This window comes from Amblyomma mixtum, chromosome 10 (assembly GCF_055824585.1).
Source record: "Amblyomma mixtum isolate Tamu chromosome 10, ASM5582458v1, whole genome shotgun sequence".
Classification (NCBI taxonomy): Eukaryota; Metazoa; Arthropoda; class Arachnida; order Ixodida; family Ixodidae; genus Amblyomma; species Amblyomma mixtum.
Genome location: NC_143021.1, coordinates 39115088 through 39134098, shown reverse-complemented (window position 1 = coordinate 39134098; position 19011 = coordinate 39115088). Strand labels below are relative to the sequence as shown.

At 47.9% G+C, this 19011-nt stretch overlaps 1 protein-coding gene across 1 annotated transcript in view; it reads left to right on the top strand.

The window, feature by feature from the left end:
* Positions 1 to 249: 249 nt before the first annotated feature.
* Positions 250 to 19011, top strand: part of LOC149325622 (uncharacterized) — a 38444-nt gene continuing 19682 nt past the window's right edge. Inside the window, exon 1 of the mRNA XM_089564351.1 lies at positions 250 to 420. Coding sequence (XP_089420477.1) covers positions 250 to 420 — 171 coding nt within the window. The remainder of the gene's footprint in view (positions 421 to 19011) is intronic.

Genomic DNA, 19011 nt, shown 5'->3' with positions numbered 1-19011 from the left:
AGCGACAGTTCTTCCCCAAAGTCGCCTCCGTTTCTGGCCTTTTCTTTTCCTCTTTTTTTTTCTTGCTTCTGTGGGTGCTTCTGAGAACTGCTTATGTTCGTTCATCAGGTGGCGAGCTCAAGATTTGTGAACAGTCCTTATCACTCCTGTGCTGTGGCATCGTCATCGACAGCAAGTTCAACGCCAGTATTTAGGCGCTGGTGCCCGTGGGACCGCTTCAGTGGGCACGGGAGCAGCGTTGCGGCCACAATGGCTAACAGACCGCCTTTGTTTGCCATCCAGGTGCATAATTGCATTCCTTTGTATGCTAAGAAAAGTGACAACCGATGCTTACTGCTGTTCCCGTGCCCACGCGTGTTTTTGAGCGTGTTGACTGAAAGCTTCAACAGCTGTCTTTTGCTATTGTCGGGAGATGTGGAAGTAAATCCAGGTCCTTTTCACACGCGTACCAAAATAATAACCGGTGATTCGAGCACAGACGCCTCGAGCGAGGAGAGTAATCCTACAGCTAATGTCATATTAGCACAATCGGAACAAAACATGGAAATACTTCGTATCTTGAAGGAACTGCATACACGGTCAGTCGCGCTTTCAGCTAGTAACGAAGATATAAAGAAAATGATGGAAGAGCTACGGCGCGGACAGCAGAATATTGATTCAGCCCTCACGAATATAAATTCCAGACTTACAACAGTTGAACACTCACGGAAGCAATTCACGAAGTAAAGCAGGATTTCGAAAGTTTCGAATGTGAAATTTGATATTCGCAAACAAAATCAACTGCTGCAGGCACGAATTCATGAATTAGAAGATCAGAGCTGTAGAAATAATTTGGTGTTTCATGATATTGCCGTGACAATGACCGTGAAACATGGGACGAAACGGAAAAAAAACTTCTAAGCGTCCTGTCAAAATACGTTGACCCAGCACTCTCGCCAAATGATATTGATAGGGCTCATCGCTTAGGGCGATATTCTGATTCTGGATGCCGTCCGCTGATTGTGAAGTTCAACAGCTTCAAAACCAGAGAAAAAATTTTGAAATGCAAAAAAGTCTTCAAAGAAGACGACATTCAAGTGACAGAAGATTACTCATTTGCCACACGCCAAGCACGCAAAAAACTGATTGGCTTCGCCAAATCACTGCGCGGCTCTCCATCTTTTAAGCTAAAATACAATAAACTGGTCGTGAACAGCAGATCCTACATGTATGGCCCTGTAAACCATAAAGCATTTGAGATTAGGGCAGAACGCACCAAGCCGATAACCCAGCACACGCCTTCGTCTCTCCTCGCTGCCCTTGCAAATCTGCAAAACAGTTACCGAGGGGAAGTGACCGTTGTGTAAACGCAGCTCAAACATCAGTGTTATTTACTAATATCCGAAGTGCCATAAAAAGGCGTACGGAACTCTCCTCTGCCATAAGTGCGTGTTCCGCTGACATCGTCGTCCTAACTGAAACTTGGCTGCATGAATACATACGTGACTGTGAGATATTCGATTCATCTAATCAATTCCACTTCTATCGTTGTGACAGGAAAGATCGGCAAGGTGGTGGCGTACTAATAGCAGTCAGGAAAAATATAGAGTCATATTTTTTCACTTAACATCAAGCATCGAAATTATATGGGTATCTCTTCAACTAGGCTATACCGCAGAATAATCCTGGGCGCATGCTATCGACCGCCTAATGCATCTCCTACATTTCTTGCAGAACTTCATGATACCATTAATGTCATCGTAACGCGTTGCCCTCCGTTATCTATCTTTCTGTTGGGTGATTTTAACTTTCCGGGCATCGACTTGTCCTCGGTGCAACCATCCTTATCTTTAACACTATGGAAGGAATTCACTAATTTATGCTCACTGTTTAATCTTACCCAAATTGTTACTCAGCCTACAAGAATTACTGAAGTTACAGCAAGTACATTAGACCTTGTACTAACAACATGCCCAGAACTGTGTTCAGAAATAACCTACATGCCCCAGTTAAGCGACCATTCTTTGCTCAATTTTTCTGTGAACATTCCCATGCAAAAAACTCCGAGTCACACTAAAATAATACGCATGAATAACCGCGCTGACTTCAACAAAATTAACAATGAACTACGTTTTCTGGTTCCGACGAATTCCACTCGCGATCAGTGAACGCAAACTGGCTCTTATTCAAGACAGATGAGTGCTTATGACAGATGAGTGCTTTAAAATGATTAAGAGAAAGGAACAACTATACGCAAAGTTCGTGAAGGCAAGGAGCTTAGATGACCTCTCAGCTTTCAAAAAATACATAAATTCTGTCACAACCACTTTGCATAAAACAAAAAATGCGTATTTTGAAAACTTATTTAACAATTCAACTAGTCAGACTGATGTTCTATGGCGCGAACTTAACAAAATATTGAATACTGGCACACGCAACAATCAAGTACTTCAACTAACAGTAAATGCTAAAACACTAGAAGGGAAGGACTTAGCGGACGAGTTTAACAAATACTTTACAAATCTTTCCTCGGGAACACTTGTACAAGACAGCGCTGAAATTAAAAAATATTTAGGTGAACCCAATCCTAAATCTGCCTTTTTTGAACCGACTACTGATGAAGAAATTTACTCTACTTTTATGTCCTTAAAGAATAGTAAAGCCCGGGACATTGATGATCTTGAAATTAAACCCATTAAATACGTCTTAGACCTGCTGACTCCAGCTCTTTGTCACATTTACAATACGTGTTTACATACTGGTACCTTTCCAGATATTATGCAGTGTGCAAGAGTAGGAGTTATATATAAATCAGGCGATCAAAATAACTTTTCAAATTATCGACCGATCTCAGTGTTAACCGTTTTTTCCAAAGGTCTAGAAAAAATAATATGCAAACGAATCACCAGTTTCTGTGATAAGCACAAGCTTTTATCTCCACAGCAATTCGGGTTCCGTCGAGGTATGTCCACTGAATTAGCTTTGTTGACGCAGAAGGAATTAATACTTCAAGGGTTTGAAAATAACAAAATGACCCTAGGTATTCTGATCGATTTCTCGAAAGCATTCGACAGAATTGACCACAAAATTTTATCTACAAAGTTAGAGCATTATGGATTTCGAGGAGTTTCTGGTAACCTTCTCAAGTCACATTTAAACCACCGTAAACAATGCGTCGTGATTAACAAAGCTCACTCTTCCCTATTAAATGTCACTTCAGGTGTGCCGCAAGGCAGTATACTCGGACCGGTTTTATTTAATATTTACATAAATGATATAGTAAACACCAGCACACTTGCATCTTACATCATTTATGCAGACGACACAAGCATTTTTTTCCAGTCAGCCAGTAATGAAGAACTCACTGATTTCGCAAATGTTACACTTGAAAAATTCTCTCAATGGACTCAAATAAATAGTTTACAAATTAACGTTGCTAAAACAAGAGCCATATTATTTACTCCTGTACAGAAGGTTATCAGTCGGGATATCGACATAAAGCTCGGTTCCGAACAAATAAAAGTCGTTAAAGAAATAAAAACATTGGGTGCGACGTTCAATCAACATCTCAACTGGAATGCCCACGTGGAACGCGTGGCGGGAAACCTGGCAAGAGCTTGTGGCGTACTGTGTAAGTTTAGAACGATGCTTCCGACTAAAATTAAGTTAATCCTTTATAATTCAATTTTCGCTCCCCATATTAACTACTGCAGTGTATGGGCGTCATATGAGGCATTTGCTACATGACGAATTGCTTTCTTTTGTAATAGCATCAATTTGGTAAGGTTGGATTGAGTTGTGTCCGTCCATACAAAAGAAAGCAATTCGTCATGTAGCAAATGCCTCATATGACGCCCATACAAGAGAACTTTTTAAGGCGGAAGCCTTTAATGTCTCATCGTTGTAAGCAGCAGTTGTCGACAGAAAATGTCACGCTTTTCAATTGGTGGAAACGGTCGTGACGTCACAGTGCGCGAATTTCAAACCGGGCCAATTGTACTTAGGCTAGTAACCATGCAACCAATTGAAGGGATCGTATAGTGATGCTCCAAGTAAGTGGGACTGAGCTTAGTTAATTGCTTAATTACTCAATTAGCCTAATTAGCTTTACTAGTCAGGCCATATAAATAAATAAAACCGATTAAGAAATTGGTCGAGCTCAGGAATCGAACCCCGGTCTTCGGCGTGAGAGACGAGCATGCTACCCACTCCGCCATGCCTGCTCGATGGTTTGGAATGAACAAAGGCGCGTCTAGTGAATACGGTGTCTTCACTCACTCTCATCCTCCTCCATTCCCTTCCCGCGAGGTTTACGTGTCCACCGACAAATGAGAGACAGATAATTTCCTTTCCTCAAAAACCAATTTACTGACGAGCGAGGCGTAGAACCGAATGGGCGATGGCGTTCTATGGACTCCTTGGCAGCGTTGCAAGACGCTGTCGCGTTCCACTCTTAGGGGCATCAGTGACCACACTTTAGGTCAAAAAAGTGCCCCCCTGAATTTTGTGAGACAGTTACTGCGTAATTTCCTTTCCTCAAATACAATTTTCATTTTCTTCATTACGGCTCCTCTTTATATATATCTTCTTTCACTCCCACTTCCTCCCTTCCTCTACGGTGCGGTTCAGGTGTCCACCGAGATGACAGAGAATTACTGCGCCATTTCCTTTCCTCAAAAAGCGTTGCGTTCAAAGGGCAAGGCATCGCGCTGAACGGGTGGTGTTCCGTGGACTCCCTGGCAGCGCGCTGTCGCGTTCCACTCCTAAAGGCGAAGCTTAAGCCTCATTAATTAGCAGTTAATTAGTATTTAGGCATTAATCAGTAATTAACCATTAATTAGTGATTTGTCATCACTTAGTAATTAGTACTCAATTATATGTGACGCCACCGGTGCCACAGAAACAGCGAAGGTGGTGCGGAAAACGCTTCCGCCTCTACCCACTTTAGACAGTCAAAGTGCCCCCTGAATTTTGCTTCGTTTAATGTACTCCCCATACACCACATACATAACCTTGACCTCGTTATGAAGTACAAACACAGTGTTCAAACTAACAGCGAAGCTTTCCTCAACTTATGTAATTTACATCGACCTTTAGAAGTGCCCTACATATTCAGAAACAGAGAACACTGGTCTATACCTTCTTCCCGCACTAATCACGGTCGGCACGTGCTGCAGTACCACATGCCTACATATCTGAATTTACTACAAAATAAAAATATAGATATACATAACCAAGTGGCAGAAATACCTTATTCTTGAAGACATATGAGTTTAATTATGTTTTTCCGACACAAACTGCTTTTGTACTGCGGATGTATTGTATCTTTTTATCATCGTCTATTTTCCTGCTTCTATTATGTGAACTTGTGTACACCCGATTATATTTGACCCTTTGGAGCTGCTGACGCGATTTTTTTGTTTTCCTGCTAGATATGTTTCTTTCAATTTCTGTGCGTTGAATTGTAATCTTAATATGTATTGCCACGTATCATTGTAGTGTTTGTTCGTTCACGTTCAAGGCTGCAGGAAAGGGCTGTTATCATTTTTGTTCGTGACGCGAGAAGCGACCAGTCTAATCTCGATTGATCGCAGCCATGAAAGGCTGCATCTAGGTTTTTCCAGATTACTGTAGATGATCTTGTCCTGCTATCTGGAAGTTTCATTGCCGGCTTTAAATTGAGCGATGCCCCGAGCGGAGGGCATTCGTAGTTCGACGACCGCCGAGCACGCTTGTTGCTGCCGGAGCTCGTCCAGAACCAGCGAAGTTTTTTTTCGGCGCTGGCTTGCTGAGAATTTCGTCAAGTGCAGGCGGGCCTCGGATCCACTGCGATCCCGAGGTTCCGCAACCAGCCTCCCAGCCCAGGCGCCGTGCCTTTGCCGGTGCTCGGGCAACTTCGGGACCTTCAAGCAGCAGCCCAGTCGGCCGCCCGTGACGTCATGGGAGGCCCGGGACCTGCTGCCCCTCCGGTGTTCCGTGCGCCGCCCCCAAAGGCGCACTGTTTCCAGTTTTCAGTTACTTCCGACGCGACTGCTGACGACATCGTCGACGGCATCGAGTCGGTTGTCGGCCCGAAAGGGCTAGAGAGCCTCCAACACCATGGAGGAATGAAGTTCTGCGTCGCCTTGGACTCGGCTGCGGCGGCGGAGAAGATGCTAGTGGAAGGCGCCTTCAACGTGAACGGCACTTCCGTCCCAGTAGCCTGCGTGGGTCCCGCCGTGGTCCACGTGACGGCTCTTCGCGTGCCGCTGTACGTGGGAGATGCGGCGCTGGCGGCAGCACTGTCCTCTTACGGAAAGGTGCTGGACATCACCCACCCCGTCCTCAAGGGCCGTCGTCACGTCGGCAACGGGACGCGCGTGGTTCGGATCGAGATGAAGCAGGCGGTGCCGAACTTCTCGACCGTCCAGGGCCACCGCGTCATGTTTGACTACCGAGGCGTCCGGAAGGTGTGTTCCCGCTGCGGGCAGGACGGCCACATCGGCGCGGCGTGTCGAACGCCGCGGTGCGCTCGCTGCGAGGTGTTCGGCCACGACACGGCCGGATGCGGAGCGGCTTGCAGGCGCTGCGGTGGAAGCCACGCCATAGCGGACTGCCTGCGGCCACGGTCCTATGCAGCGGCCGCCGCCTCGAGGAAAGACCCAAGTAAGGACAACGTGGCCGCAGAAACATGGAGCACACCAGCCGTCCGGACGTCGGTTGCTGACGAGCACCCAACGACCAGCCGCCCGAGGGAGCCCGAATCCGCCCCCGTGACGGAGGTGCCCGGGAAGGAGCAGCACCACGAGGGGTCACCTTCGAACGAAGTGGAGCCGTTCGCTGCAGTTTTCGCCGAGCCCTTGGCGCCGTTCCCCGGCACAGACACCTACGACACCGTGAGCAGCAGCGACGAGTCGAGCGTGGCGTCGGGCGACCTGGTGGACGTACCGGACAATGTCACGCCGCTTCGCCTGACAGGCGACTTGACGTGCGGGCAGGTGTCAGGGCCGACGACTCCTCGAGGTGCGGACGACGCGCGCTTCCCGTCACCAGCCAGCCACACCCTACCATCGGCGACCCTGGCGTCGGCGTCGGCTTCAGCTGCGAGCGTCGCCAAGACCACGCAGCAACCGGTGAGCGAGGCCACAAGCGCCGACGACCCCGAAAATATGGACTTCTCAAGACCCGACTACAAACGTGCCCACCCCCAATCATCGGAATCCGAAGGGACTGTTAACGAACGTTCTAGCAAAAAAGTGCCGCGCGCGCCAAGCGCCGCCCATGGCAGCGCTCTTTAGGTTGTATGCTGTGCCGTCGGTGCTCTTGGCAGTCATGGCGGTTGTGCATCTCCTCTCCCTGAATGTTCGGGGATTTCAATCCGTAGATAGACAGAGAGAGGTGATGCACTTTGCCAGGGGTAGGGGCGTCGACATCCTGTTTTTACAGGAATGCAACTTCCGTACTTCACTTGATGTGCTGAATTTCACCACCCGGTTTTCTGTTTTTGCTTATTTTTCGTTGACTGATTCCCACATGTGAGGTGTCGGTGTCGTTTTTGTAAACCCCTGCCTGCGCGCGGGTGCTCATTGCACTTTCGGGCTGGATGACCGCACTCTTGCGGTCGATTTCACGCTAAACCAGCGGCGGGTACGTGCGTTGGTTGTATACGCGCCGACACGGCAGTCTAGTCGTTCTGATTTTTTTGAGCGCCTAGACTCATTCCTCCTTGATCCTTACCCCACATTTATAGTCGGTGACTTCAATTGTGTTCTTAACATTGACCGTGACGTCCGCGGACAGGGTCACGGTCGCCGTTATTCCGGTGCCCCCGCGCTCCGCGATCTCGTGACTCAGTTCCGCTTGTCTGACGCGTGGGTTCAGCTTCACGGGGATGCCTTTGGAGCGACGTGGGAGAGAGCACAGTCAGCCAGTCGGATAGACAAATTCTATTTTCCGCCAGAGCTCGCTTCGTTTGTCGTCAGCTGCGAGGTTCTCTCGTTCCCTGTAGGCACGCCGGTGATTTCCGATCACCACCCCTTGTCAGTCAGGCTCGACTTTGGTGAAGACACCCCACGTACTGTTGCGTGGCGCATGGACACGAGCCTACTGGCAGACCCGGAAAGCGTGGCGTCGCTGCGTACGACGTTGGCCGCATCGTGCAAGAGCTTCGTTGCAACTGATTCTTGGGACACACTCAAGACTCGTTGGCAGGCAACTCTGGTGGCGGCCGGTCAAGACCGCCGACGCCGTGTAACGCACGCACTTGACACCCTCAAGCGCATCCGTATAGTGCAAAGGGGAGCCCCGTTAACCTTTGCTATGAGCGATTACCTGTGCCTACTTAAAGCACGCTACCACGTGTTACTCTGCCAGTCATCACGGGCAGCTAGTCGCGCACAACAGCTCGGGCGACCTATATCAGACCCGGCTGTGCTGCGACACGTACGCGCAGGCACGGCAGAGGAATTCGCTCCCGCTACTGTGCCTTTTGTGACCCTCCCAGACGGCACACAAAGCAGAACCACGTCTGACATCTGCACGATCTTCGCAAGCCACTTCTCGGACCTGTTCTCAACGGGCAGTTGGCTGAATCTTCAAGAAGGCTATGACGGACTTTTAGAAAGGTTTATTGGAAACTTGCCACGAGTAGCTGAAGAGCTGCATGAAACCCTTTGCGCACCAGCCACAAGCCAAGAGCTGCAAGCCATCCTGCAAAGTATGAATGCAGCCTCGGCCCCCGGTCCAGACGGCATTCCAACATGTTTTTATTCAACGTTTTTTTACGAGATCCAAGGAGCGCTGCTGAGGATGGTCAATGGCTTCCTCACGGATGGATTACGGCCAAACTCTTTCCGCGAATGCCGCATCATACTCATTCCGAAAGCGGGCGGTGACCCCTCCGACCCGCAAGCATGGCGGCCCATAAGCCTCTTAAACGCAGACTACAAAATAGTCGCATCCTTACTGAACACAAGAATGCGGACGATCCTGCCTCACCTAATCCACCGGGCTCAAACCAGCAGCGTGCCTGACCGCTCTGTGTATGATGCACTGGCACTCACTAGAGACCTGTTCACATTTGCTAGCAGGACGAGCTTCAGCGGGTGCTTTGTTTCGCTTGACCAGGCGAAAGCATTCGATCGGGTGCAACAATCGTATCTGTTCGGAGTCCTCGAAGCCTTCGGAATCCCACCGCAAATTGTCAGCAGGCTGCGCTTACTTTACGCAGACCTGAATGCTCGTCTCTACGTAAATGGCCACCAGAGCGCTCCCTTCTCAGTCACCCGGGGCATAAGGCAAGGATGCCCTCTCTCCCCAACATTCTTCGTGTTATGCCTGGATCCACTCATCCGGCGCATTAACGACAGCCCATCCATACGCGGCTTCCCTCTGCCTGGCCAGGGCCAAATCAAGGTTTCGGCCTACGCCGACGACGTGTCGCTTTTCCTCAAGGACGAGGATAGCTACACCGCTTTTTCGCGGCTGTTTCTCGAGTACAGCGAGATATCGGGGGCCCTATTGAACAGGGAAAAAAACAAGGCACTAAGGTTTGGCACCTTCACACAGAACCTTGCGGGCGAGGTGGAGTGGGTGCAGGGAGTTAAAGTCCTGGGAGTAGTATTCCTCGCCAGCGGGGAAGTAGCCCGCGAAACCTGGACTAACCTCCGCACGAATGCTGAGAAACGCCTCTCGGTGGCGTCAACTTTCCGCCTTTCAATGGCAGAGCGCAGCTATGTAGTTAAGTCCACAATCCTAGCCGCATGTTTTTTTGTCGCCCGCGTCGCAAACCCACCGCGCACGTTTGCTCGCAGGCTAACCTCGGCCTGTGGCTCTTTCGTTTGGGCGGGCAAAACGGAACTTGTGTCACGAATGTTCATGCGCCTTCCATCGTACATGGGTGGGTTCGGTATACCTTGTATCCGCACCATGTGCAATGTGCTCGCCTTGCGAGGAGTACGAGATCTTGTACGCAACCCAGACTATCCCGGGAGAACATTCCTCACATACTTTCTGGGTACAGCGCGTAACGTGTTTTTTACACAACACGTGGTTGGCCCTACAGCCGAGCAGCCGCCGGAATTTTTCGTTAACGTGCGTCGCACACTGGCGTCGTTGACTGCCAGCGTGCCCGATCTGGATGTTGATGAAACCCCGCCCTCCACGATGTGTGAAGCACTAACGGTCGCTGCGCTGACCCGCGAACAACTCCAGAAAACGAGACGGGCACGCTGGCGCCAACTGACCTCAGCTGCGCTTCCTGCAGATGTCAGGGACTTCGGCTGGCTGCGAGGCTGGCGGGTCCTGCCCACAAGAGACCGCCTTGCGGCATGGGGCGTGGCGCCCTCCGCCCGATGCCCGCAGTGCGGTCTCCTTGAAACTTTGCAGCACGCAATGTTTGAGTGTGTAGTTGCGCGCACCTTTTGGATATTAGTGTCACGCATGTTTTTAACCCGCCTGGAAGCGCGCACTAGTTCTCCGGAAGTGTTTCAAAATATGCTCCTGTGTGTCGGCATGTTCGTTTTGTGGCGTCAGCGTGGAGCGGCTTCCTTAAATGGGCGTCCGCAAAGAACAATGTTTCCAATGTTGCAGCGCCTCCGCACGCGCCTCTTTGAACAAGCATGCGTGGACGCTCTGTCAATGAGCGAGGCTGAGTTCCTGCGCAAATGGTCGACATACTTTATCGTCTTGCGCGGCGGTCGAGTGTCGGCTTTCTTACTGCCATACTGACATGCTCAGTGCTGCGTCACTGCGCATGTGCTTGAAAGATCAGACTTCAGTTCAACTGTTTCGTTTCGTATTTTTGTTCCTTTAGAAAAAAAATAAACTTCTCTTTCCACGCCGCCACCGAGCGAGTCAGTTCTTTTGCGGGCGCAAGTCAGCCCAAATAAAGAGCTTCGTTTGCAAGTATTTCTGGTGTCTTCCTGACCGCTGGACTGCCATCACTACAACGTGACATCTGGTGGAGGTGCGGGGTAGACATCCTTCTTCGTAATGCTGTTCAGGCTGCGGTAATCGACGCAGAAGCGAAGGGTGCCGTCTTTCTTTTTCACTAGGACAACTGGTGCTGCCCAGGGGCTCCTTGATGGCTGGATGACGTCGTCACGTAGCATTTCCTCTACTTGCTTCCGGATAGCTTGGCGTTCTATCGGCGACACGCGGTAGGGGCTCTGCCGAAGTGCTCATCAAAGACAGAGGGACGGCCATTTTAAAGTACAGCCAGACAAGCCATCGGAGGACAACTGCCTATCATCCGCAAACCAACGGACTGACAGAGCGTCTGAACAAGACCATCGCAGACATGCTCTCCATGTACATCGACGCCGAACACAAGACGTGGGACTCTATTCTGCCCTACGTGATCTTCGCCTATAATACTGCCGCCCAGGAGACAACCAGGTTTACTCCATTCCAGCTGGTATACGGCAGGAAGCCCACGACAACACTCGACGCAATGCTCCCGCACGTTTCCGACGAAGACAACCTCGACGTCGCTGCCTACCTTCATCGCACCGAGGAAGCCCGAAGACTTGCGCGGCTTCGCTTTCAAGACCAGCAGCACACCGACGCCCGACGCTACAATCTGCGCCGACAAGACACGCATTACAAGCCAGGTGATCGGGTTTGGATATGGGCGCCAGTTCGCCGCCGTGGATTGAGCGAAAAGTTGCTGCGGCGCTACTTTGGCCCGTACAGGGTTCTCCGCCGCATCGGTGACCTCGACTATGAAGTCATCCCCGACGGCATGACAGCATCTCAGCGACGCCACCCACGCCCGGAAGTCGTACATGTCGTACGCCTGAAGTCATATTATGAACGCTAAAGGACTCGGAGTTTTCATTCTCCGTGTTTATTTTCATTTTAAAGCATCAAGACGATGCTTCTTTGGAAGGGGGGTAATGCCACGTATCATTGTTGTGTTTGTTCGTTCACGCTCAAGGCTCCAGGAAAGGGCTGTTATCATTTTTGTTCGTGACGCGAGAAGCGACCAGTCTAATCTCGATTGATCGCAGCCATGAAAGGCTGCATCTAGGTTTTTCCAGATTACTGTAGATGATCTTGTCCTGCTATCTGGAAGTTTCCTTGCCGGCTTTAAATTGAGCGATGCCGCGAGCGGAGGGCATTCGTAGTTCGACGATTGACGAGCACGCTTGTTGCTTACGCCGCCACCGAGTGAGTCAGGTCTTTTGCGGGCGCAAGTCAGCCCAAATGAAGAGCTTCGTTTGCAAGTATTTCTGGTGTCTTCCTGACCGCTGGACTGCCGTCACTACAACGTGACAGTATAAATAGTCTGCGACGAGTTAACACAGATACATGTTCATATCTCACATCAAAACTATTTCAGTTATAGCACCTGTCTTACTGCACATTCCATTGCATACTTTTTTTCTCGCTGGTTCTAAGTCCTGCATGTATATATATAAATGTGTGTATGTGTGTGTGTATATATATATATGTAATAACGTGACAGTCTCTTGGCCTTGTCAATTAGGGGTGGGAGCCTCGTCAAGCTACTGAGTTTGTGGCTTTTTGCTCCTACCCTAGCATTTCTTTTCTGTTGTTCAGGACAAAAAATGCTGAATAAAGTTGATTGAACAAAGTTTTAAAAGATCTCACCAGCCGTTTCATACCTTCTCGCGTAAAAATTCAGGGGGCGCTTTGGCTCTTTAAAGTGCTGCAAGGCGAAAGCGTTTCCTGGCCACTGTTTGTTTTTATTTACTTTTTATTTTTGATATTTTGTTTTCTATTTATTTTTTTGCTCCTTTTCTTAATTTTAATGTTCTTTATTTTTGTGTTAACATCTTATTTTCATTTTGTTTTTATTTTTCTTTATTTTCCTATTTTTATTTTTTATTTATTTATTTATTCAAAATACCTTACAGGGCCCAGAAGGGCATTGAGTAAGGGGGGCAAAAACAATAGATTAAGCAAATAGGAACAATGAGTTAAAAACAACGCGTGATACAAGGCAAACAGTAAACACAATTATAAATATACAGGGCAAAACGTAACTACAAGACATACATCACCGCGAGCAACAAAAAATAAAATAGTAGCAAGAATGCATCGCATGTGCCCAATACACATCGAAAGAAAAAGCAGTAGCCATAAAAAATATACTAATGGTTGAAATTGCACAAGAAACCAAAACTTCATACAATACCAACGAGAGGAAAAGGGAATCAAGGACACAGAACAACCTGAAACAAGACACAATGTCGTTAAAGAAAATGTTTGCGCAGCTGGTCTTGAAATGATTGGTGGTTGCCGATAGATGCGATACAGTTGGGAAGATCATTCCAAAGAATAATGGCACGTGGAAGTGCAGATGAATTGAAGGCTAGGGTTCTTCCGTAAATGCGTTTAATGCTGTACTGATTATGTAGGCGGCGTGAAATGCGTGAAGGCTCTTCGAGGGGCAAGGGAGATGGCCTGGTGCTGTGACGATATTTATAAAGAGCGATGGAACGACGAATATGTAATGGTTCGAGGGAGATATCAAGTTTGATCTTGATGCTGGACTGGGGGTGGTACTTCTGTGTGATGAAACGAGCGGCTCTATTTTGTACGGATTCAAGCCTGTTGATTAGGTAATTTTGATAAGGGGACCACGTAGTTGAAGCAAATTCTAGTTGAGGACGCACGATTGTTAAGTAAGCGACTTTTCTCACGTTATTAGGGGCGTCTCGCAAATTCCGGCTCAGGTACCCAAGTGACCTTGAAGCTTTGGCACAGATGGATTGAATGTGCTTGGCCCATGAAAGATTATCCGTGAGGTGAATACCTAAATACTTATAAGATGATGCCCGAAACACTACAGTACCTTCAATGGAGTACGAGAAATTAGAATTATTACTCTTGCGTGTGAAAGAGATAACCTTGCATTTAGATGAGTTGAGCATCATTTGCCATTTACTACACCAATTTGAAATTAAGTTGAGGTCAGTTTGGAGAGCAAGGTGATCATCCATAGAATTAATGGGCCGGTAAATGATGCAGTCGTCAGCAAAGAGTCGCATAGAAGAAGATATGTCTGTGGGCAAGTCGTTAATGTATATTAGAAACAATAAGGGGCCAAGAACACTGCCTTGGGGTACGCCAGACTCTACATCACTTAGTGGGGAGGTGAAATTGTTAACTGTAGTGAACTGCTGGCGAAATGAGAGAAAGTTACGTAGCCATGACAGTGTTAAAGAATCTAGGCACAGAGCAGACAATTTTGAGAACAAGCGGGAATGTGCAACACGGTCGAAGGCTTTAGCAAAATCTAAAAAGATACAGTCAGTTTGAAGGTTAGCATCCATGTTGAAATTCAAGTCAGTCGTAAATTCTAGCAGTTGGGTGTCACAAGAAAAACCTTTCTGGAAGCCGTGCTGATTAGGAAAAAAAGAAAGAATTAAGTTCCAGATGGCAGTAAATGTGGGAAGCGATAACATACTCGAGTAATTTACACCAAATGCAGGTTAGCGAAATCGGGCGGTAGTTTTCAGGTGAATTTCTTTTTCCACTTTTGAACACTGGAATGCTCTTAGCAATTTTCCAATCTGTGGGAAGTAAACCAGATGATAATGATTGCTGATAGATGAGGCATAGAATTTCACTGGAGATCGATACAGTGTTTTCAAATATTTTAGAATTTATGTTGTCAACACCAGCTGATGAGGAAACCTTAAGATTTGCCATGAGACGAGCGATACCTTCAGCGGTAATGGTAATAGGGGCCATATATTGGTAATCACGATCAGGAACAATGGGTATGTTGGAATGATCTTCCCGAGTGAACACTGACGCAAAATACCTGTTAAATGCTTGGTGACATTCACTCTCCGAAAGCTGCACGTGATCGTCACTGCACAATAAAAATTGGTTGGTAGTACTATCGGAAGATATCACACGCCAGAACTTTTTGGGATTAGATTTTAGGAGGGCGGGTAGGTCATGAGTAAAATAATTTTTCTTTGATGCCCGGAGGGCCGAACAGTAAGATTTCAGACAATCGTTGTATTTTTTCCAAGCATCCGATGTAGATACCAACCGAGCCTTTCTGTACAAACGCTTTTTTTTTGTTTCGATGACGACGGAGAGATCTGTTGAACCATGGATTAGATTTGTCGTTTGAAATTGAAACCAAGGGAACATATTTGTAAACTAGATTGGACATCATGATCTTATAAAGTACCCAGTTCTGATTGACGGGCCTGTCCGTAAATGAGGGCAAGAACGTTTGAATAAAAAAATCATTAAGTGCAATATTCATGTCTATAATTAGCTCTATTGTAATCGCGAATTTTCCTGGATGTAAGACCTTGAAACGCTAATGGGACATTAAGTTGTAGATGAATGCGCTTATGGTCACTAAAACCGTCAAGGAGCAAGACTTCGTTAATCGTTTCGGGCGCATTGCAGAAAGCTAAATCTAAAATGTTTGAACCGCGAGTGGGTTGGTTAATCACCTGAAAGAAATTAAAATCTAACATAATGTTGATAAGCTCTGTTGAGGCGCGGTAAGATGACGACAAATGTGACCAATCTATCTGCGGAAAATTGAAGTCACCAACCAGGTAAATGAGTTCGGTTGGGCATATTTGAATAGCTGAGTAATACTGCTATGGAGTTTAGAAACGAATGAATGATCTGAATCAGGCAGACGGTAGCAAACACCAACCAGTACCTTCACCGATGCTAAAGTACAAGCAGCCCAGACTATTTCAAGCGAAGACCCGGTGTTGATGAGGAATGAATTTAATCCTTTTTTTTATGGCAATAAGAACACCACCAGCTTTTCTACCGGAGCGATCATAGCGATATACGTTGTAGTTATCTTTACTGGGGAAAATTTCGTTATCAGCTACGTCAGAGGAGTGGTCCTTCCTTCAGACATCAGAGAAGCCTTTGCTCAGTTTTCGTTCAGCGCATTCCAAGGTTGTTAAATGTGGCATAGCAGTTTCTTGCTTAGGTGCTGCCATAACCAAATCATGCGTGCATGCCATCAGTACAAGTTTTAATCAGCAGGTTCAGAGGCTAAGAAGTACGGGCTTTCCAGATGATGTTTTATTACTTGCTTGCAGTAAGATAATTAAAAGGGTCAAAAGGCATGAACCACAGGAACTGTCAAAAAAGAAAAAAAGAAATTCGTTGTTCTACCGTACATTCACCAAATGTCACACCGTTTGAAGCAAGTAGGCAGCAGATATGGCATTGACGTTCTTTTTTCGGCACCAAACAAGCTCGGCAAATTGTGCGCCATTGTAGATAGAAGGGCCAGGGAAGAGGAAAAGTACGTTCTAAGAGGATTCTGGTGTGGGCTAGTTGGTTCATGCTTAATAAACAGATTCACAACAGCGCTGCGGAACGAGGACAGAAGGAACACGAAAAACACAGGACGGGCGCTGTCCTGGAACGAGGACAGCGCCCGTCCTGTGTTTTTCGTGTTCCTTCTGTCCTCGTTCCGTAGCGCTGTTGTGAATCTGTTTATTAAACAAGGCTTTGGGCTGGCTTGGCCTGAAGGGTAATCTCCGCGCTGCTCTCGGAGGACAGTTGTGCAGCGGAGACGACTGCGGCGAGCACGTCGTAGAGCGGTAGCTTGGGGGTGAGGGTGCCAGGGGGAAGTTGGATGGCAACTGTGATGAGCTCGGTGCGGGGCCGGGTGGCGGAGGCAGGCTTACGGCTGGCACCGATGGTGCTCCAGCCGACTTCAGGGGCCGGAATGAGATGGCCGTCGACCGGGGACGCCGTAAGGTCCATGTCTGCTGAGTCCTCAGCCTGAGCCGCAATCTGCGACGCAGGTACCAAGGTGCAGGACTTGCTGTCAGCGGGAAGTGTGGTCACAGTAGGTGCGGCGGCACTGGCGGCGGCGACGAACGCAGTCGACTGCGATGCATCTGTGGGCCCGAAGCTCTTTGCTTCCCTTAATCCGTGGAGTTGGCCAGCAGTGGACGCCGCGGCGGTGACGAACGCTGCCGGCTGCGTCGCGGCTGTCGATTCGGAGCTCCCAGCGTCGGTGAACGCGACGGGAATGGGCGCGGTGGTGTGGCCGGTGTTGAACGCAGCCGGTTGAGACATGGCTGTCAGCGTGGTTGTAGTAGGCCCCGCGGCGGTCGCGTCGGAAGAAGTTGACACCGGCGAGGTATGGGTGGGTCTCGGCTTCAGGGGCTTGGTGAGACGCTGCATGCCAGAGGTGCAGGCGCGGTGCGTTAGGTTTAGTGAGGCGCCGCGCTGCAGCAGATTTTTGGATGCGCTTGGAGCGCCAGCTCGACAGCGGGCCGTGATGCCAATGGTGTCCACGTGGTGCGGATGTCTTCCTGACGCAATGGAGTGTAAATCGAGGGGCGGGCAAGGCCCTGGACCAGGCCAGGGGCAGGTGAAAAACGGAGCCCGATAGTCAGCCAGCTAACCAGGGCGGCGCCACCTAGCGGAATCAGTTTAATATAATATTATCGTGCGGTGGGATAACTTTATATTTCGGCCTAAATATGACAGCTTTGGTCTTACTCTCGTTTATTTGCATCAGGTTAACTGCAGACCAGACCTCAAGAGCTTTCATTGTGGCATTACATTGTTTGATAAGTTCATGAACATTGTCACCTGAAAAAAATACGCTCGTATCGTCGGCATAGATGAAAAACTTTGTATTATCGCTAATGTTGACAATACCGTTTAGGTAAATATTGAAGAGTAGAGGCCCTAGCCTACGGCCCTAGCGCAGAAGAGCGGCTTCGGTTCAGACCGTATACCATTCATGTACACCACTTGCTGTCTAAACGACAAATAAGAACTGAACTAAGACATGATGTTGGGCTAGTCGGTTCATGGTTAGAGCGAAACAAAACTGCGCGAAGAAGACGGGACAAAAGAAAGGCCTTTCTTTTTTCGTGCCTTTCTTTTGTCCCGTCTTCTTCGCGCAGTTTTGTTTCGCTCTAACCAAGAACTGAACAGTGAGAGCGGGGGTGAAGACCGGATATATAAGAAGAGGGTGAAGACCGGATGGATCCGGTAGAACATGAACGTAATTCGGTTGACACAAGGTAGAAAAACAACAACTTTATTCTAACGTTTCGACCAGGGTCTGGCCTTCGTCAGAGTGATCACTCTGATGAAGGCCAGACACTGGTCGAAACGTTAGAATAAAGTTATTGTTTTTCTACCCTGTGTCAACCGAATTACGTTTATATATATATACACATATATATGCGTGCTGTCCTTAATATTTAACAGTTTTAAAATATTCAATTTATTACCTGTCGTTTTTATTTATTTATTTATTTATTTATTTATTTATTTATTTATTTATTTATTTATTTATTTATTTATTTATTTATTTATTTATTTATTTATTTATTTATTTATGTACATACTGCAGACCATGGTTAGGTCCAAGCAGGACGGGCACTGTACAGACTGAGTAAATCAGAAAAATCACATGGCAACAAAAAGTCACATGGCAAAAAAAAGAAAAGAAAAAGAAACATGCATACAATTACAAAGCATGGCTGATGTCAAATATGTCAGTGTTGGTCCGTGTGGGGCAGAGAGTTCCAGTCCGCTATTGTGCGCGGAAAAAAAGAAAATTTGAACAGATTTGTGCGTGCGAAATATGGTGCTAACTAAAGTCCCTAGATCAGCTTTGCTAAGTAGCGACAAGTCCCTCCTCTCCTACCGCCCTTTCCCCTGCGGCTCGCGTCGTCCGCCATGTTCTTCCTGACGCGCTCCGATGGCGCGGTTGTATGCACTGGAACGGCGGACCTTGCAGAGTCGCGGCTTTGCTGTAAGGGGTGGTGAAAAATGTAGTAAATGAGCTTGGTATGAGAAGAAGGGAAACGTGCCAGTAATGCGCTCCGAATGTGATTTGCGTTCAGTTTTGTCGGAGACAGCGAGTGCGGCAAAACTGCAGTTGTGGTGCGGCGGCCAGTTCGCGAGAGAACACGGACACGCGTGCAACTTTATATATAGCATATTATTGCAAAGACTACCAACGGCGGTTTGTGGCGGTTTGCGGGGCAGTTTTGCTGGCCGGTGAGAGAATATTGACGGGACAGCAGTGCATTTGTTTCTTTA